Raw genomic sequence first — 21,792 nt, forward strand, 5'->3', positions numbered from 1 at the left:
CCAGTTCACCTACATGGATTCACTCACCAGCGGGAAGATTCAAACATATCCTGCCATAGAAGTCAGCTTTACCTCTTCTAGAACCGCACAGTGCAAAGGCGCCTGAGTGGCTCCGTCGGTTAACTGTCTAACTCTTGATTACAGCTCAGGTCATGATCTCATGGTTCATGAGTTCAAGCCCCAAGTTCGAGCTTGGGTTCTCTCTCTCTTCCCTCTCTCTCTGCCCCTACACTGTTCGTGTGCACGCTCTCTCACTCTCAAAATAAATAAATAAAATTTTAAAAAAGAAAAAGAAAAAAGAACACAGTGTAGAGGTCAGAGGCATGAATTCTGGTACAATGCAGACTGCTTACCCCTTGAGCTGTGTGACCATGGGTATGGTAGTTACCCAACATAGGCCTTAACTGACTCATCCATAGAACAGGAACAACCCTGGTCCCTACCTCTTCCAATCGTTCTAGGATTCACTTAGCTCATACACAAGAAGTACTTTGCACAATGCTGGCCATGACCATCAACACCAGGGTCACCTCCACCATCACCCAAGGACTCCCCACAAATGGCAAAACAAAAAACATTAACTCCTAAGAAGCCAAGGGTCCCAGTGTGACACAGGTGACCACTTTTCCACAATCGACATTTTGGGTTGCTATCAAATCATCCTGGGATTGAGCCATGAAGGGAAAGATCTCAGAAAGCTGTGTGATCTGGCTTTCTGTTCCCTAGGACATGCAACTTTGTTTGGTACCTTCCTTATAGGCCCTGCCTGGAGAGAAAATGGGCTGATAATCAAGATTTGGGGGGAAACGCTGGCCAAGCAGGGCCAGGGGTATCTTTGTTGCAGTGAGTCTAGGACTTCACACAGCACACGTACAACCAAGGTGTGAATCTCTGAGATGGGAAACCTTTACAGTAAGGTTTCTCAAGCTCATCTGCCAATCAGATACAGTCAGTTCTCCTTGTTCAGGGCAGCTATATTCTCTAAATATGCTGTGAACTCCGCATGTATGAACACTGGCCCTCCTCCTAGGAGAAATACAGGATGAGGTTCCTGCAAAGCCTCGGGTCACCATTTTTGTCAACTAATCAATACATAACCTTGTTTTACATCTGTTTCTTGTTTTTGTCTTATGTGTATTTCTCCCTACAAACACTTTATTTAACGTGTATTCCTCACAGATGATTACATCCAGTATTTCCTTATAATAAAACTAGCTAAGAAGAGTCTAACATTTTCCTGAGCCTGGATAAGAAGACCGTAAATTTCTTTGGCTCCCAGCCTCATCACAGTGCCTTCACCATGCTCTTTTTATTAATGGTCATCTCATGAATCCATAAAGTAAGCCCCTTTTCCAATGCTTCCTCACACATTATACATGTTATTTTAGCGCTTTCCAGAGCAACTTCATGTATAGATTGGCGAATTTCCTCTTCCTCTTTCTGGCTGTACCATATTGTTGACTCATGGGCAACAGCTCTATAACTCACACCTACATGAAATATGTAACACAACGTATTTTTCTCCATAAGGCACATTGTAGACTTCTGGTGCTTAGAAACATCAGACTGTGCTCCAGTACTGCATGTGGGGGTCATTTAATCACCAAACAGAAAGCGCAAAAATGCAAAAAACACGGAGCTAAAAGGCCCGTGAAAAGGCCACCTGATTGCAGTATGAGAGCTGAAATAAGAAGGCAGAATATCTCTTTGCTCAAACTCAGCTGGGATCATGCACACTGACTAACTCACATGTCTCTGCCCCTCTGTGCATGTCCACAAATCTTGAAAAATGGCCATGAGTACTGATTTTAAGCTTACACATACATTTTAGCAAGTAGGCCAATTCACAAACATGGAATCCATGAACAATAAGGATCAGCCAGGAGTGGTTGGATGGCTCAGTCAGTTAAGCAACTGACTTTTGATTTTGGCTCAGGTCATGATCTCGGGCTCTGCGCTGGCAGTGCAGAACCTGCTTGGAATTCTCTCTCTCTCTCTCTCAAAATAAATAAAACAACTTAAAAAAAAAGAATAAGGATCAGCCATGCTTTGTTTACACATCTAACAGGATGCTAGTTTGATGTGAAAACTCTCAGTGACAGAATTTGGCCATGCCATGTGACAAAATATATTTTTTGCTTGTATTTTCCAAAGATTCCTTAATAAACATGGATTGCTTTGAAATAGCTCTTTCTTCTCTAGAAACACTCATGCACAGATCTCTGGTCTCCACAATCACATTGTATCTTCCTGCAATTGGAGTCTATTTCCTTTGGTTTCTCTCACATCCTGCCTTCCTCCCCACCCCCAACGCAGACCTCTTGGTCTCACCAGTGTTACATAAGCGAGAGGTCTCCATGCAAACCTAAGCCTTTTCAAAAGAAAACACACCGAAGGAAACATTTATAGCAACAAGCAACACCTAAGGCATATAAAGTTCTCCTAAGATATAGAAAAGCACTCAGACTCCACAAGATAAAGAACACAAATCAATCATAGAAAAAGAGTAGCAAAGGGCGCCTGGATGGCTCAGTCAGCTAAGCATCTGACTTCAGCTTCATGGTTCGTGAGTTCAAGCCCCGCATCAGACTCTGTACTGACAGCTCAGAGCCTGGAACCTGCTTCGGATTCTGTGTCTCCCTCTCTCTCTGCTCCTCCCCTCCTCCCTCTCTCTCAAAAATAAATAGATATTTAAAAAAAAAGAGAGAGAGAAAAGTAGCAAGATAAACATGGGGAGATGGTTAATGTCCATATCCAGTATGGGAATTTATTCTCAGGCAATAAACCAAAAGAAAACTTGTAGAGAGATGTCTATGCCAGTCTGATGTGTAAGAGACAATGCCATCAGCAACCTGTATGCTCGATGGCAGGGTATGTGCAGACAGATGAATTAGATGGCACATGGCCTGAATGGAATATTCAAAGGTCAGTAAAAATGATCATGGAAATTATAAGGCAACACAGAGAAACATTTGTAACATGTCAGATTTTAAAAGGTGGATGGCGAAGCCACATACATTATTCATGTTCAATGCTAGAGTCTGAAAAGGAACACGGAAAAACCAAAAGAGCTCATCTGTTAGGATGGTGGGAACCACAGAGGATACTTTCTCCATCTTCCCATTTCTAATTCCTTTGTAATATTGTTTTCCACACAAGGACGAAATAAAATGCTATGCAGTACTCTTCCAAGTATCCATGACATAACTTTTCAAGCTTTAAAATGAGGATTAGAGAGGTGAGGGAGGCTATGCAATTCCTCCTCCAGCAGAAGAAGCCTTCCACGGTATTGCCTCTCGAACTTAAATGTGGCCTCCTGTCGCATGTGGATTCAGAGGTACTGAGGTAGGGCCCTGCAGTGGGGCCATGGATCACACTTCAGAAAGGAAACTCCAGGTAGCCAACACTGCCCTTTTTTGTTTTGTTTTGTTTTGTTTTGTTTTGTTTTACTATAGCCTTAATCTCAGGCTATGCTACACTAAATGTAGAGGGCCCAGGGGAAGGCCAGCACAGGACTCAAGTACCCTGTACACCTAGTTGAGGCTGCTCTTTTGTTGGCTCCCATCACACAGTCTGGCTCTCCTGGGGGGAGTAAGGGAATCCTTTTAGGAAGGAAGGCTGTGATCTGAAGCAAGGAGTCACGACTTTTCCCACTGGACCTCGTTCTTCACACAATTTTGCTTTCAAGATGATCCTATCACAGTGGCTCTTTCTGGTCCAATTTCAAAAGGGTCCTCATCTGGAGAATGGGTCATCAGTGTCTACAGGATGGGAAGACCCAGGTCACATTCACTCAGGAATGGCAGAGCCCTCCAAAGGAATCCTGGGGCCCCATTTTTATCAGGAACTCGTGTCAGCACTGAGCTCAGCTTCACCAGGTGCTCTCTTTGATGGAATTAATTTGTGAATGAATGAGTAAACCAAAAAAGCTATGCAATAAATAACCAGTTTAAAGGAGCTTCTCCAAGAGCATTTGCTTTGAGAAGACACTCTATTTAGGGAAAGAAATTACTTGCTCTTCCATTCAAGGCCATGCCTCCAAGGAACAGAGCTCCTACTGGGTCTTCAGCAATGGCTCAGGATGTTCCCCCACCTCCACCTGCCCCTTGAAACCACCCCCACCACCCATTCATTCCATCCTACTCATCCATCTCTCAGGCTCTCCAACCCAAAGTCTGCATTTTTGCTCAAATTAGCATCTGGTACAGCACAAAAACAGCAAAATGTCAGGTCTTGCCCACTCCCCGTCATACTCTAAAGATAATGTTCTCTTCACAAGAACTTTGCCAGGGAAGTCATTTGTTACAAGGCTCAGTATGTCACCTGCCTAGTGCAGCCCATGTCAGTCCCTGTGGCACCATAGCCACTGTTTGACAATGAGTTCAAGTGAAGAAGGCCGGCAGTGCTATAGCCTAAAGCCCAGACCTTGGGCCCCGAGCCACCTGCCCTTGGGGGGAACTCCCCACATTCACTCACACAACAGCAGTTTCTCTATATTCCAGAGCCCTCGGTGCAGGCACAACTGCTGTGAATGACAAGAACACCCCAAAAGTGAAGTCAACGTACGTTCAATAATCTTTAAAAAGAACAAAAAGCATCAATATGCAAGGGCCAGAAACCCAGCAGCAACTGGGTGTAAGTCATCTGACTTACATCCCAAACATACGTCCTTAGTACATAAACTCATGGACTCTTCTGGGGGGAAGAAATACTAATTAAGCCTTTAAAAAATATAAAAGCATTTCATTGTCATTTGCCTACAGAAATGACCAAACAGAAGTTCCTTTACACAAGTGTAATAGTCACATCTTTATATATTCACAGAGGGGTATTTTTTGTTTTGAAAAGCAGCTTTTTAACTGTAGCTATCAGGATATATGCTCACTTTGACATAGTTAAAGGAAAATAAAGTTATTCTTAAATCCATTGATCTTATTAATATGCGTTTCTTCTCCAAGACTTTGTGAAACCTTCAAATAATGTTTTTCAAAATAGTTATTTACAGCTAATGGCCCATAATGCCAAGCGCCTGAGCTTTCAGAAAAGTGTCAGCAGGATACAATGGCCCCTGTGAAATGCACTCAGGTCACTGCCCCTGGTCACTGTGGCATCCAACCACTGGCTGCTGCAGTATGCACTTCCCTGCGACCCCACAGCCTTGTCAATGTCCCATCAGCCTGAGAAAAAAACCTGGTAGGGGGATGGTAGTCACACAGGACCACCCCCAACCACAAACAGATTCAGTGCAAGCAGGCTAGAGACCCAATCTCTTTTAGGTGGGAGGGAGGCATCTTCTGGAAGGCACTAGAATGTCCACACACCTGTTACATAACTGAATGAATGCAGAACTAAACATGCACTTGAACTAATGGGCTTTGGCACCTGCATGGGTGACACTGGGGCATCCTTTGCCCTCTGGGCCCCTCCGCCCTCTTCCCTCTGGGGACAGCCAGAATCCTACCTGCTCTTGGGGCCACTTTGGCCTCTCCTCTGGAGTCCTGGACTTGGTCTTGAAGCCTCTCGGGGGGTCTCCACAGTGCTTGGCCTCAGGAGGGAGGTTCAGCGACTTGGGCCTTCCCTCATGTCTGCTAGGGCCGTGGCTGGCCTCGCTGGGCGGGCAGGCCTCCATGGAGTCCCTGGGTCCCGGCTCAGGTCCCCGCACCAACGTGTGTTCAGGGCTGGCCTCACCGGCGCTGGTGATGCTGGTCATGCTCAGGCTCATCTTGATCTCGGCCACGATCTGGTCGATGTCCTCCTCCTGGTCCTCCAGGTCCCCACCCCCACGCCTCGGGTGATAGGGGGAGGCACCGCCTGTGTTCCCGTTGGTCTCCGTGGGGTAGTAGTCCTGGTAGCCCTCTTCGCTGGGACAGTAGTGGACACCTTCTTCCTGGTCCTGGGCCTCCAGGACGGAGGCCTCGTCCTCCGGGATGGGGAGGTGGCCGTCCCGGTAGTCGGGGCTGCCCTCGTCCCCGTGGCCGTGTGGATGGGGGCCTGCTGAGTCCGTCCACTCCTCCACGGCCTCCTGGCACTCGTCTGTCTCCAGGTGGCGCGTGCCACGGGCCAGGTACCCCTCCCCGTTGCAGTCCATGCCCTCCAGGTAGCTGTCATCCTCCGGGCAGTAGCGGATGTAGTAGGTGATGCCTTCCTCCTCCTCAGGGAGGCCCTCGTCGTAATCCTCCTCCTCAGAGGTGTTGTTCACGTAGTCAGAGCTGGAGTCCCCATCGGGGCTGTGGTCATGGCACCCCTGGTCCGGGGGCGTGGGGCTCTCGGGCTGCATGGTGGCCAGCTCCAGGCCCTTGGGCACGTACTCCGCCAAGGGCAGCTCTGCATCCTCACTCTCGGGCTCCTGGCCATGGGGGACGGGGCCCGGCCGCACCCTGTGGTCCAGCATGCTGCTCGCCGTGCTCTGACGCTTCCGGTTGGCCATGGCGGACGCTCACGCGGCCATCGTCACCTGCAAGCAGCCACTGTGGGGAGGAACGTCAGAGAGGACAGTCAGAACCCCACAAAGCATGGCCAACCCACGACTCCCACCAGGCTGCCAGCAGCAGGACCCACGGGAGTGCTTCACCACCATGTTGTCCCAGGGTGATGTTAATGCACATCTGTTCAAATAATGTGATGTCCCCACTGCTGCTGACTCATTTGTGGAAAGCAATGCATGGTCATGCCGCAGAAAAGGGGGAACATGGAGGGCTGGGGGCAAAGGAGGCAGAGGCGAGGCAAGGCACCTGCCATTCGCCAGGATGACTGCCTCTTTCCCACCAGCTCATTCATGACTTCTTAGAACTGCTCACTCAGTTTGGGTAGCCAAGGTAACAAGACAAGGAAGCATCAGATCAAGTTATTTTCTCTCAAAAAGCCAAAGAGAAGCTTTCATTCAGAAGACATGAGAAGGTCTGATTAGGAGGTACCACTACCTTCCAAGTCTAAATCTGCTGCTCCTGAAAGGCCTCAAGTTCGCCCCCCAGCGGTCTCGCCCTCCCCAGCACACAGAAGCCTCTCCTTCCTCCTCACTCCAAACCAAGCAGCATTTGCCGGGAACTATCCAGGCTGAGAACCATACAGAGAAGCTGAATGGGAGCCCTAGCCTCACAGGCTCGGCAGGGTAGGGGTATAGGGGAGGGGGACGCCAGAGTGGGGAGAGCACTGCCTGGCCACAGAGAGAGGGTGGAGGCTGTGGCTGCAGCTTTCAGGATGTGCGTTGTGGCATCGCAGGGCACTGCAAAGATCCTAATGGGGGAGGTCCTGGGGCATCGGGGTGGCTCAGTCTGTTAAGCAGCCCAACTATTGGTTTTGGTTCAGATCATGATCTCACAGTTTGTGAGTTTAAGCCCTGCAACAGGCTTCATGCTGACAGTGCAGAGCCTGCTTGGGATTCCCTCTCTCTCTCTTTCTCTCTCTCTCTCTCTCTCTCCCTCTGTCCCTCACTCACTCACTCTGTCTCTCTCTCAAAATAAATAAATAAACTTAAAAAAAAATGGAAGAGGTCTTTACTCCACCCCCAGGACTCTGCATTTTATCCTACAAAACACTCAGAGTCATCAGGCAACTTTCAGCAGGTGCATGACACACAGGATTCCTGTTTTAGTCTTATCTCTCTGAGTCTAGTGAGGAAGAGATACTGGCAGACAGAGAGCTGCAGGGAGGAAGACCAGTGAAGTCTAGTGCAGCTCTAGAGAATGTGAGGGGCCAGCACCAGGGAAAAGGCATAGGGGATATTCAAACAGATGGTTAATGTTCTATCTCTTCAGCTGAGTGATGGCCAATGAGCAAAGATGTTTGCTTTATTCTTTAAATGGTACTTTTACATTTCATATGCCTTGTGTTTGTTTGTATCATAGTTCTTTTATTTTTTTAATTTTTTTTAATGTTTTTTTTTATTTCTTAGAGAGAGAGAGAGACAGCGTGAGCAGGGGAGGGTCAGAGAGAAGGAGACACAGAATCTGAAGCAGGCTCCAGGCTCTGAGCTAGCTGTCAGCACAGAGCCCAATGCGGGGCTCGAACCCACGAACTGTGAGATCGTGACCTGAGCTGAAGCCGGACACTTAACTGATGGAGCCACCCAGGCGCCCCAGTTCTTTTACTTTTAAAAACTTCTTCTGGTGTCCACAGAAGAAATGAGACCCTGTACGCATGAAAATGGTTACAGTGATAAATTTTATTTTATGTGCATTTTACCACAATAAAAAATGTTTTCTTAGGGGCTCCTGGGTGGCTCAGTCAGTTGAGGTCATGATCAGCTCAGGTCATGATCTCATGGTTCATGGGTTTGGGCCCTACATCAGGCTCTGTGCTGACAGCTTGCTCAGAGCCTGAAGCCTGCTTCTGATTCTGTGTCTCCTTCTCTCTCTGCCTCTCCCCTGTTCATGCTCTCTTTTTGTCTCTCAATAATAAATAAATGTAAAAAAATTTTTTTAAATATTTTTTGAAAGAAATGAGAGCTTAAAGCAGTGGAAATGAGAGAGGAGCTGTGACTCAGTATTTAAGCGGTGGAAGCAATGGGATCTGAGCTCAGCAGGATTAGAGAGAAGAGACAGAGGCTCTCATTGCCAGTTCCTGCCCAGGCTCCGAGCTTCCCTGGCTATACGTCCTTTCTTCTACTTCACCTCCCCCTAAAAGCCCTAAACTAAAGACCCTTTGCATTCTGTATTCCCCAGAGCACCCACACAGCATTTTGCTTGTAGTGGTGCCCAAAACACATTTTTCTATGAGACTGGGTTTACCAGATGGCCACAGTCACACCATTATGAATATTCCCAAAAGAATGGAGGAGAGAATTATTTCATTTGTCCAGATACTCAGAGTGCGAGCATCATTACTGATTGAGCCACATGCTTCTGACATGTGAATTCACTCCAAGAAAATTTCCTATTACAAGAGGCTAATGAATGGCTGTGTCTTGGTAGCATCACTAGATGCTGACAGACTGACAGAGCCTTCTCCAGAACAGCCTGCAGTCTAGAAAGATACCCCACTAAGAATATTATCACTGGGATGGATGCTATAGGGTATAAATGCCCTCACAAGTTACCCCATACCCAAACCCCAAAGCTGACAGGATAATCCCAGAGATTTATTCCCAGGTAGGGATGGAGGTGCTCAGTGTTCACTAAAATACAGGTGATGCATCAAAGGTACTGGCCTGCCTCATAGCCATTTATCATTTTACAACAGATCTCTTACATTCACAGCTAACTACCAGGGACATGCATATGTTGTAGGACTGACAGAAGGAACTTGGGAACCACCTTTTTGAGGACACAATCTCTAGTAGCAACCCCCAAAATGGCTCCTAAAGCATGCCCTGATTGCAGTGGTTAAGAGAACACTTTTTTTTTTTTAATTTTTATGTCTTTATTTTATTTTGAGAGACAGAGACAGAGAGCAAGTGGGATAGGGGCAGAGAGAGAGGGAGACACAGAATCTGAAACAGGCTCCAGGCTCTGAGCTGTCAACACAGAGCCCGACACGGGGCTCGAACCCACAGACTGTGAGATCATGACCTGAGCCGAAGTCAGACGCTTAGCCGACTGAGCCACCCAGGCGCCCCAGGAGACAGCCAGATTCTTACACCTTGAGACTCAGGATGGTCAAAGGCAAATGGGGCTGGCAGTCAGTTGCCCTTGAACACACAGTTCCTATTCCTTGGGAGTAACTCTATCTCTACAGCATCTCTGTATCTCCCTAGGTCACGCAATTGCAGGTATCCATATCCTTGTTAAAGAACACACTAAGGTACACCATACCTCCTAACTTCAGATTACATCTTAACCCCAAATTCTAGGTCATTTGGGGGATAAAATCTGTATGTAAACACAGATGTATGTATGCCCACATCTACAATATACCACCCTCTAGGCCAATATAAGACTCAAGGATGAAAGCACATACATTACAGTAATGTGGAATAGTCACTGATCCCATAAATAATTTACCCAAGCCATCTATAACATGAGGCTATCTCAGCCAATGCTTCAACAGAATATTGGGGAAACTGTGACCTAATAATTCTTAGGTTCATTTGGAAGAATAAATATGTGAAAATAGCTCAGAAAGATCTAAAAATGAGAGTAATGAAGAACTTGGCTTATCAAGTATGTAAATATACTCTGAAGTTCAGGACCTAAACTCATGACCCTGAGATCAAAACGTGAGACAAGACTGGGGCGCCTGGGTGGCTCAGTTGGTTAAGCGTCTGATTTTGGCTCAGGTCATGATCTCACGGTTCGTGGTTTTGAGCCCCGCGTCGGGGTCTGTGCTGACAGCTCAGAGCCTGGAGCCTGTTTCAGATTCTGTGTCTCCCTCTCTCTCTGACCCTCCCCAGCTCACACTCTCTCTCTCTCTCAGAAATAATAAAACATTAAAAAGATTTTTTTTAAAAAAAAGACCTGAGCCAAGATCAAGAGTTGGACACTTAATCAACTGAACCACCAGGTGCCCCCATTTATCCAAGATTTAAAAGGTCTTTCAATAGCATCACAGGATTCTTCATAACAAGTTTATTCTTAGATTTTATTATTTTCTGGTAGCTGTAGTGTCTGCCATTATATATTTACCTGGCTGTTGTTGGTACATAGAAAAAAATCTATACTGATCTTGTAAAAATTCTTTTCTAAATTCTAATAATTTTTAGTTGGTAATTTTGTTCCTCTCAATTCCAGGATTTTACCACCTTTTCTGGATGGACTGCTCTGGACTACTACTACACAGTTAAGTGGCAGATCTGCTAAGAAGCATCCTTGACTTATTCCTAAGTGCAATGAAAATGTCTTTACTTCTTACCAGGGCTGGTCCAGGGTGAAGCATGTATGGCACTCACCTCAGTCATAAAATTTAACAAGGCAGGGGCCCCTGGGTGGCTCGATCAGTTAAGTGTCTGACTCTTGGTTTCAGCTCAGGTCGTGATCTCACAGTTTGTGAGTTCAAGCCCCGTGTCTGACTCTCTCTCTGCCTCCCCCACCCCATGTCTTTCTCTCTCTCAAATAAATACACTGAAAAAATAAAAGAAGAACACAATTTAACAGGGCAAAAGAAAGAGACTATTTTAATGCAACACTTTAAAAAAAAAAAATAGGGGCACCTGGGTGGCTCAGTCAGTTCAGTGTCCGACTTTGGCTCAGGTCATGATCTCCCAGTTCATGGGTTTGAGTGCTGTGTCGGGCTCTGTGCTGACAGCTCAGAGCCTGGAACCTACTTCAGATTCTGTGTCTCCCTCTCTCTCTGACCCTCCCCTGCTAACGCTGTCTCTCCTCTCTCTCAAAAATAAATAAAACATTAAAAATAAATAAATAAATAAATAAATAAAAATAATAAAAAATAATGTGAAAATAGATGATAAAAAATACCAAAATGTTACATAAAGACAAGATCAGTATTATTGACTTTTCTCTTTGCCTCGGGTTCCCATAGAGCTCTGGCTAGACATTGTGAATGATCCTGGTTTTTTGGTTTGTTTTTAAGTTTTCACCATCAAATACCATGCTAGTTGGCTTTTCTAGAGTTTGATAGTGCAGACCTTCGGCTCTGGTTCTCTTTTCCATGGATACAAATGGAAAGGGACCCACACCAGAATCCTGGATGGCAGCCACATCTTTGAAGGTTTGCAGAATTACACTTAACCTACCCGTATAACCTACCACTTTTGGTATAAGAGAAAGAACCCTCCTGTTAAAGATGAAGACAGAAGGTCCTTGTTTACATTTGGGCCTCCATTTACTGTCAGGCCTTGGGCAAAGTATTTAACAGAGGCATGTCCTTCCACCCTTTTGGTAAATTGGAAATGATAGTACCTGCCTTCAGGGCTTGAAGAGGGTTAAACCAATGCAGGCCTCAATTCCATAATGTTTGTTTTTACCTACTATATACAGGGAGGTGAGGAAAATTTTAAATGAAATGTGAAGGGAGAGAATGCCTGATAAGGTATGTGTCTTCGATGGGTAATGGGAACTCTGCTGACACCGGGGGCTGGAAATGGCTGCTGTCAGGTGACAGTCACCCTGGCCGGGGACATAATGTGCATTCTAGCAACAGGATATGGGTGCATGGAGGTAGGAGTGCAGGAAAGGGGGAGGTATTGGGGAAAGGCAAGAGCTGCTCCCCCAAAGCAATGGTTCATTCACTTTGATGGGTAGAAGGCCCACCTTCTTCTTCTTGCAGGTTCTTGGGCCCAAGATTCTGAGCAGGTGGGCCAAAGCCAGGCCTAGAGCTGCAGGTGATTCTTCTGTGAGGGGCTGTAGGGTTGCACTTAACCTTGCCCTGAATGATGCTTGGGGGTCTCTGGGGGCTTTCCACTAACTACAGAATGGATTTGATCTCCTTGCTAAGAAAATACAAGGCCCTTCCCTAGATGCCCAGGCCATCATGTTCTGCGCATTCTCTATTCCTTTTCAAGATGCACCTCCTGGGTCACCTATACTCCCTCCCAGTAGGACAAAGGTGGGTGGTCTGGACCCACAAGGGTTATTCAGAGAACAGCAGACACTTCCCAGACCAGGAAGGTGTGGTGAGGTCAAAGGGCGAGGAGAAGGAAAGGTAGGGCAAAGTGAAGCAAAGTGATTCCTGAAAAAAAGGAGTTCTGAGCTTCTACTATCCAATGCAGTCCAGTAAAGGTGTGTTTAAAAGCACAAGGCACTAACACACTGCCATTACATAGGAGGGCTTGCAGCTCGATGACAAAGGATTCCAATTATAACACCACAGTGACAAGCAGCTTTTTCAGCACCTTTCGTGTCTGCAGGGAGGTCCCACATAGCCTCCAAACCTCGTCTTCCTGGACCCCAAGGCTCTGTAAGCTCACAAGCAACATCTCATGGAAAGATCTGCAGTTACATCAGTGCATTCTCCTTCTGGGAGTGCAACAGTTTCAAGGGGACAGCTGCCCTGTAGGAGGCTATGAGGAGCTTCACTCCCTGCCTTGAGAAGAGGGCAGGACACGTGACTAATCTTAGCACATCATTTGTTAAATGAACACGGGCAGATTTTTGTACCCAGGAGGTGACTGCTTCTCCGGGCACAATACTTCCCAAAGATAAGGATCACGATTTGTTCTGCAGTATATTTAATAGGAAATATAGACAAAAAGAGACACCCCCTCATAGCTGTTCCATCCACAGACAGCCATCATTGATTTTGTCATGTATTTCTTTCCATTCTCTTTTCTACACATCTCTTTTGTGTGGCTGAAGTCTTGCTGAAAACACTGCCATGTTCTCCTCTCCTAATATAATATGTAAGCAGTGGGAACTCTCTATAATTATGATTTTAATGGCTACATAGTGTTTCCTGGCCCAATAGACAGAATCTTATTCTCTAGTGATACATGAATGGTATCCTATTTTTATATGATAGGTAATGTCCTGATGGTTCCCTGAGGATATACTCTAAGCCTTTTACCCCCTTCCATGGCTTTTATCCAGGACCCTTTAAACTTTCCTCCAATCCAAGGTCCAGGTCCTCAGAAAAGCTCCAGGAGGACTCTAGCCAGGAGAGAGTTAACCACCCCTACAGTAGGGGGCCGGGAGGTTTTGCATGCGAGCCTGTGAACAAACATATTGAGGTCCTCTGCTTCTGATTAATCATATTAAAGATAAATCGTTCACAACAGACCATCTGGAAAGCAATTCAAATGTACAGAAGAAACACGATTACCTGCTATGCGTCCAAGAAAATGAAAATGAGGCCCTGTGTCCAGACTCAATTAATTCTAGAACAGCAAGCACATAAATCAGTAGAAAATGCAGACCCTGACTCGATGCTCCCACTCTCCTCCTGAAACATGCTAATGAGATGTGGGAAATAAAGGCTTATTGTCAACAATAAAGAGCCCCAGTGTCCTTATTCGAAACCCCATTTTTCTTGTGCATGGGAAAACAGCATTAGCCAGTTCTTAGAAGCACTACTAAGCAGACCAAGACGAAAAAGAGTGATTCGGTGGCCACACTACCAACCAGGTAAAAATGTTATCATACAAATGGGATATATACTCAACCAAATGGCTGCTGCCCACAGTCTTGTTCCTCAGTTCTGTCTCACAGGCTGCAAAGATAATAGCCTCTTTTCCCTTTCAAGTATTATTTCATTGCGTTGACCACACACAGTCTGAGTGTACACAGCCCTAGAGTACGCCTGTATTATCAGTTCAAGGAACCCAGGCAAAAGTCATTGATTAAGCATCTTGCTACAAGATCAGACAACCACAAGCTTTGAAGAGACGTTAATAATTTCCCCAAAACCAGGTTGAGTTCTAACACCGTCACACAAGACACTGCAACCTAGCTCAGCTCACACAGGGCTATGCTTCTCTTTGAAAAACGGCAGGGAAAAAAAGGGCAAAAATGTTGAGCCCACACCAAACCTTCAATACAGGCTCTTAGTTAAGCCAATGTTAGCACATCCACAAGACAATTATGCAGTGATTAAAATATTTACAAAGAGTTTATCACATAAAATGCATTGTTATAATTTATTCACAACCAAATAAACATAGAATAAACTGTGAAGAAATACATTCAAACACCAGCAAGGGTTTCCTTTGAGTGATGGGATGATAACTGTATTTACTTCCTTCCCTTCTTCTTTCTGAGTATGGTACTTCTATAGACTAATAACATAAAAAGACAAGAACCATGGAGTACAAGCCCTCTATAGCCACAGCTGCAAGTGACATTTCTGCATAGCAAGGACATAGGTCTCAGCATCCCTTGAAAGAGTCTTGGGACACAGGTGGGGACTGATTTATTCCATCTGGGCCTTTCAGTATGCCAGGATATCTGTCCCACCGCATCCTCAGCTCAGAATGAGCAAAAGAGAATGACCTGACCCTGAAATACATTTTAAAAACGCCATCATCTCTTCACCAATGACAAGTCCTCAGGAGCTGGTGTCTGAATCCCACAACGTAAGCTACACCTGAAACCAGCATTCACGCCATAACGCATGGCAGTATGGTACCTATGAACACATGTGGGCCAGCAGACACTTATTTCTCATTAGTTACCCCTAATTGTAAGAAGTGACCTTTCTCCCCCAAGAACTCCCGGAAACACTGGTGGCTTACCCCTGTCAGCATCTGTTCTTACTTGCATTCAGGAGGAAATCAAGGATCCGGATAAGAAGGCAATTAAACAACACAAAAATTATTGGCAATATGCTTGAGAATGTTGAGAAAAACGCTTAATGTCTGCATTTGCCAGGGCCTTGGGTCAGGAAGGACACTCTAAACACATCCTATACCAAATCCATCCTCAGAGATAAAGGACTCAGTCACCCCAGAGAAAGCAGCCACAAGACAGAGAGAAAACCGGAGTCGTTTGTACTGGCTGTCCAGCTATATTCGTAGTTTCCTAATCACTTCTAACGGCATGTATCACTCACTGTGCAGATTGAAAATAAACCATTATGGGCTGAACTGTGTCCCCTCCCTCTCCAAATTTATAGCTTGATGTCCTAAGGCCCAGTGGCTCAGGATGTGGCCTTGTTTGGAAATGGTCATTGCAGATGTAATTAATTAAAATAAGGTAATTAGGGCGGGCCCTAATCCAATATGACTGATGTCCTTATAAAAAGAGGAAACTTGGAGACAGACACATACAGGGAAAACATCATGTGAAAATGAAGGCACCCAGGAGCTCCGAGAGAAGCAGGGAACAGAACCCCCCTCACAGGAACCAACACCATGAGCACCTCCATCTCAGAATCCTGGCCTCCACAACTGTAAAACAATACATTCCTGTTGTTTATGCCACCCAGTTTGGGCTACTTTGTTACAGCAGCTCTAGCAAACCAACACAGTCCATAAGGATTGTGTGTACCTTACTCAAAGGAACTCCTTTGTTTTTTTATGTTCTGGAGAAGTCTCCAGCATGTAATCAGGGATGTGTTTCCACCTTGAGTCTGACCACTTGTGTCAGTTATTCAAGTGTCCTTCCTTGCCTTTCCAGCATATACATTTTAGAATCATCTTATCAATACCTTTTTTTTAATGTTTATTTATTTATTTTAAGAGAGAGAAACCACGTAAGTGTGTGCTCTGGGGCAGGCAGAGAGAGAGGGAAAGAGAGAATCCCAAACAGGCTCAACACTCAAACCCATGAACTGTGAGATCATGACCTGAACCAAAGTCGGATGCTTAACCAACCGAGTCACCAGGTGCCTCCGATATCTATATTTTTTTTAATCTTGCTGAGAATTTAATTGAGAATGCATCAAATCTATACATCAACTTGGGGAGAATTAACATCTGAACTATACTGAATTTTCCAATGCATAAATATGATATATCTTTCCATTATTTAGGTCCTCTTTGATTTCTCTTATCAGTATTTAGCTTCTGGCCTTCAGTACTTGTACATGCTTTGTCAGAATTATATATATTTCTTTTCTCTTTTTAGTGCACTATAAACGCTCTTTTTTACTCACAATTGCTTTATTGATATAGTGTAGAAATTTAACTGTTACATAGTGAACTTGCTCAATTCATCTATTTTAGCTTTCTGTAGATGCCATGAGACTCTGCAGACAATGATGAAGTCTGCAAGAGTTGTTTTTTTGTATTCTTTTGCAATCTCCCTCCTTTTTATTTCTTTTCTTTGTCTTACCATATTGGTGAGGACATCCTGTATGATGCTAAATAGGAGAAATGACAGCCACCAGACCTTGTCTTGTCCCTGACCTTAGGTGGAAAACATTCAGTCTTTCACCACTAGTATGATCTTAGCTGTAAATATTTTGCAGATGTCCTCTTTCAGATTGAAGATGTCTCCATTCCTGTGTGCTGAGTGTTTTTTAAATCATTAATGAATGCTGAATTTTGTTAAATGCTTTTTTCTACCCCTACTGAGATGCCCATGTGGTTTTTCTTCTCTACTCTGTGTAATACACTGGCTTAGGTTTGACTTTCAAAACAGCCTTGCATTCCTGGGATAACCCTACCTATTGTTGTTAGGTATCACTGGATTTACCTTGCTCATATATTATTGAGGTTTTTCTACCTCTCCATTCAGAATTATGTCTAATTACTGAGCATTCAAGCTTTGACCTCCATGCCAATGGTGTTGCTTTTTATTCTGTCCAGAGTTTTTAGTTCTAATAAATGTGAGAGACAGGCTTCAGTGGGCTTACTTAATCTTGGCCAGCATCATACATCCTCATTGATCTGTTCATAGATTTTGAAAGGTACATTAAGTGAAAACCTACTTATTTTTATTTTGTTCAATTCATCAAACACGTACAACTGCAACCAATGATCCCGGCTCAGCCTACTATCATCTGTACCATCAGCAGCAGAGAAGCCATGCTGGAGGCAAACGGACAACTTCTACCAGTCCCAGGGTCCCCAGTCCCAGCTGCATGTTAGAATCACCCTGGAGAGCTTTTCAAAACCATCATTCCTGGGGGGCGTGTGGGTGGCTCAGCTGATTAAGCGTCTGACTTCGGCTCAGGACATGATCTCGTGGTTCATGAGTTCAAGCCTGCACCGGGCTCTGTGCTGACAGCATGGAGCCTGGACTCTGCTTCAGATTCTGTCTGTCTGTCTCTCTCAGTCTCTCTGCCCCTTCCCCCCACTCGCACTCTGTCTCTCTCTCAAGAATAAACATTAAAAAAATTTTAAAAACCATTATTTCTGGACCTGTCCCAGTCCTAGGAAGTCAGAATTTCTGGGTGGGGCCCTGATATCAGTATTTTGACTGCCCCAGTGACTGAAACATAGACAATGCAAAGAGCACAGAATTGGAATTATTGAATATATGGTTGATGGCCTTTCCAGGAAGACTCTATAACCCCCAAGGTTCACAGTCTCCAGGTAAGAAGCTCTGAGCCAGGAGAGTAAGAGGCAACCATGCAGGGAAAGGGAGCTTCATGTTGCTGAAGGGTTGGCCGCAGACTCTCCTCTACCACCCACTGCTGCAGGCATCTGAGGTCTTTGGGGCCTTTGTCTAATGACACATAGAACCTCTAGGGCTCTCCTGATCCTGGCCCTTCATAGCCATCATCCCCCTGGGCCTCAGGGAAGCAATGCTGCTCTTCAGCAAAGGCCCTGACACACACAAAGTGGCCTTCCCTTTTACAGCCTGGCATGAAGCTGAAACAAAGCGATATGTTCGAAGGACACTTTTAATAAGACTGGGGATCTCCCTGCCTCTACCCCTACCTTGACCAAAAGAGTTCAATCAGCTCCAGGTCCTTCTAGGAAATGCACACAGACAGGAAAGGGGCTAGGAGGGAAGTGTGCATGAGGCCCCTAGGGCCCCCGTACCAGACAGTGTCTAGGACTTCCTTCCCTTAATATAATGCTTTAGCACTGGTCTGCGGGTGCTAATTATAGGACTGAGATGCTGGACTGTCAACTTTTCAAAGTACAGCTTTGCTGATTTGGCTCAGCATTGTATAAGCAGGATATGAAACCAACCTCTATCATGGAAAGATGCCATCAGTTTCCAAAGCTAACCATCCGAGATGACCTGCAATTTAGATTTCCGTACCTCTGCACTCCTCCACAGCTGGGGTCCTGTTGGTTCTCAAGTACCCCTCCGAAGCTGTGGTGACTTGGAGCTGGAAAAGGGAGTTCCCCAGAGCTGTTGGAGAGGGCAGTGCCCGGAGAACAGCTCTGTAGGAAGCCACGGTTTACCACGACCAAAACCAAGGGGGTTCTAGAATTCAGGAAGTGCTGGGCAGAGGTTGTCAAAGCAGAGGGCCAGGCATCACAGTGCCAGCAGCCCTGGCCAGAGCAGAGGGCCAGCAGAGTTGGGAGTTGAAGCCCAGACCCAGCCCAGGACATAGGAGCCCAGGATCCGTGGGGAAGGACAGCCCTTCCAACAGGGAGAGACAAGGGTCTCACTCACTCTGGCACTTATTTCTCAGCAGTCCCAGCTCACTCAGGCAGGAAATAACCAGCTCAGAGAGGCACCATCCCTGCCTGTCTTGGACCCTCACCCACAAGGGATGCCTATATACTCTCCTCTCCTGTGAGGCTCCCACCCCAATCCCAGCAAACCCCCTAGAGGCACCAGCTCACGGCGATGGCCAACCTGTGATCTCACACAATTTTTCATTCACTTCATCCTTCCAGCAAGTCACCCCAACCCATCTGTTTGGCCTTCCAGAACATTCTTTAACTCTCTATAGATGGTGCCAACATACCCACCTCATTTATAAGCCAATGGAGTCAGGGGCTCAGTCTTGTATCTGGGGGTCCTTCAGTGCCTAGGAAAAGGGGCTCAATGAGAGAGGCTGAAAGGGTATAAACGAAACTCTCCATGCGGAGAAGCAGCTCTGGAAATGGATATAAATTGTCGGCTACTTAATCACTTTGTCAAATGATTATCTTCTGAATAAAAGATCTCCCACAGGAATTTCTTCAAATAGCCAGCTTCTCCTGGCTCATTTAAAATGACTTAACTTTATTTATGTATAACTCTTTTACAAATGTTTCCTCTGTGGAAGCAGGGAACTCGGGGACTTAGCGGGAGCAGGGAGGTATTGCAAAAGAGAAGATGCACAGTCACATGTGGGCCTGTGGCTACACCTCCTCAGGGGGGCATCGTGGTCTCCATGCCCCTGAACGCCCCATGCAGGTACTGTAGCTCAGAGTGAGGAAGCTGCTCATCCTTTGCTGGGGAAAAGCCAGCTCCACCCCATTCCCCAGTTTTGGGGGTGTGCATAGGCAGCCCACCAGATTTCTCCAGAGCTGCTCCCAAGCACCCCCTGGGCTCAGCTGTTAATCCACCCTCCTAGCAGACATCTGCAGGACAACTTTGATCCTTCCCACAAGAGACCCAGGCTGCCTTTTCCTCCTAAGTAACATTTTCTTCCCTTAGAAAAGTATGGTAAGAAGAGAGATGGTGAGTACTTTCAAGTTAGGGCCCTGGCTGTAGCTTTTCAAGACAAAAAAACCAAAAACAAAAACAAAACAGTATCTGGTGGTCGTGAGGCTGAAGCAAAGCAGACAGGTGTGGCTGGCAGGTAATGGAGAAGTCTGTGGGACAGAGGCTCAGGAGTGAGGGGGTGGGACGGCCCCTAGCAATGGCCCTGAGCACTTCCCCAGCCTCCTGGTGCAGCTGTCCCAGATGGTGCAGCCAGGGCGAGTGGGCAGGGTAAGGCGGCCCCCAGCAGCTTCTGGGCCTTGGCTTCCAACGGAGGACAAATACCCCAGAGCTACCCTGGGTTTGGGGGCTCCAGGGCTCTGACTCTTCTGTCCCCACATGGCATGTCTGGGCTGCTTTGCTTCCTGACAGCTCCTTCAAAGAGTGGGCCTCACATTTTAGGTCACTGGGGTTAACGGAGAGATTAGTGAAACCCAAAGTGCCCACTCTCAGTGCTTCTGATTGAGGAGGTGTGGGGTAGGACTGAGAATGTGCATTTTTAGCAGGTGCCAGGTGAAGGTGATGCTGCTGGTCTGGGGCCAAAAGTGAGGCACCACATTTGGTGAGACACCAGGCCTCCCTGTCTCCCCTCCAGCACCCACAACTTTGGAATCAATAATAAAAACCCCAGGAAAAATAGCTTAGCAGGTACCAGCTAAAAGGAACTAAAATGCCATCATCACAGTATGCCCCTGAGGCCTCTCCTCTCAAGGTACCGCCCACCCAGTCCCACCTCCCTCACTAAGCATGAAAGAGAAAACAGGATTTCAAAGCCACACTCACTCATTTAACCAGCCTGGGCAGAGTCCTGGGCTCACAGGAGCCCCTGCTGGAGACATTCACCCTTTCCTGCCAAAGTCTGGGTAAATACACCTAACTGCCTTCCCGGGCTGTTGATGAACCTATTTTTCAAACACCTGATGGCTATTTATCCCAATTATTCTAATTATCCTTCAACTGCAACCCACTAAATGTTCATTCACTACACCAGCAAGCCCTCACTGCTCAGCTCCTCTGGCTCATGGGCTCCTAGCAGTGAGGGAAGGTCAGGGTCCCCAGGTGAAGAGGCCCAACAAGCCACGTGGAGTCAGCCTGTGGCCTCATCACAAGCTTCAAGAGCGGGACGGAGGTCATATGCCCTCCTGGAAGTCAGGTCTCCAGAACCAAGCTTTGCTGACACCCCTACCCAGAGCTGAACACTCACAGCAACCCTCAGCTCTCTGAGGCTGCAGTCTGTACAGGAACTTCTACATGAGTCCATCGATTTCCATGAAAGTCAACCCAGTCATAAGACCCGGTGTCTGAATGCAGCTGGCAGCTGGGCAGCAGCGCCTCAGCAAGAGGACTCTCCTTGGGAGCCTGTGCTACAGGCTCTATTCCAGCAAATTTTCCACTCTGCCACTGCAGCTGGAAAACAATGGCCAAGAATCCAAAGTGAAAAAAACTGGCACTGGTTCTAATCAGGCTTCGCTCTTCAAGGTAAACAAATGACATACATACATCCTTCTTAATGCTTTTTTTCATATAGTCTTCAACAGAGTGTTTGGATCTGGATGAAATCTAAAGGAACCCCAAGCCATTCTTCGTTAGCTGCTAAGCATGACAGCAATCAGTGTGTGTGTGTAATCAAGAACTGGGCTGGCCCGGATGCCTGGTTCCTGGGAAGGAGCCTCCAAACACTTGGGATTCCTGACAGGATGTCTTATCAGGTGAACTTCCCTTGTTGGCAGTCCTATTTGATTACTGTCACACCCCCATGCTGGGAGGAGAACATGTCCCTGAGGACTACAGAGGCTTCCTGCTTTGCCCTGTGTGTCTCTTGGCTGGTTTGGACTTGTATCCTTTTGCTGTAATAAAACTGTTATTGGTAAGTATAGTGCTTCCTGAGTTATGTGAGTCATTCTAGCAACTTCCCAAACCTAAGGGTGAT

General features: G+C 46.3%; 1 protein-coding gene across 4 annotated transcripts in view; it reads right to left on the reverse strand.

Annotated features, from left to right (window-relative positions):
* The window catches only part of APBA2 (amyloid beta precursor protein binding family A member 2), a 262,791-nt gene that overhangs the window by 58,904 nt on the left and 182,095 nt on the right, over positions 1-21,792 (reverse strand). For all 4 annotated transcript variants that reach the window (XM_039217199.1, XM_039217198.1, XM_039217196.1 and 1 more), the window contains exon 4: positions 5,462-6,467. In XM_039217199.1, the coding sequence (XP_039073130.1) occupies positions 5,462-6,427 (966 nt within the window). In that variant the 5' untranslated portion in view covers positions 6,428-6,467. The remainder of the gene's footprint in view (positions 1-5,461; positions 6,468-21,792) is intronic.

The sequence above is a fragment of the Hyaena hyaena genome, unplaced genomic scaffold, assembly GCF_003009895.1.
Source record: "Hyaena hyaena isolate Hyena2069 unplaced genomic scaffold, ASM300989v1 scaffold_670, whole genome shotgun sequence".
Lineage (NCBI taxonomy): Eukaryota > Metazoa > Chordata > Mammalia > Carnivora > Hyaenidae > Hyaena > Hyaena hyaena.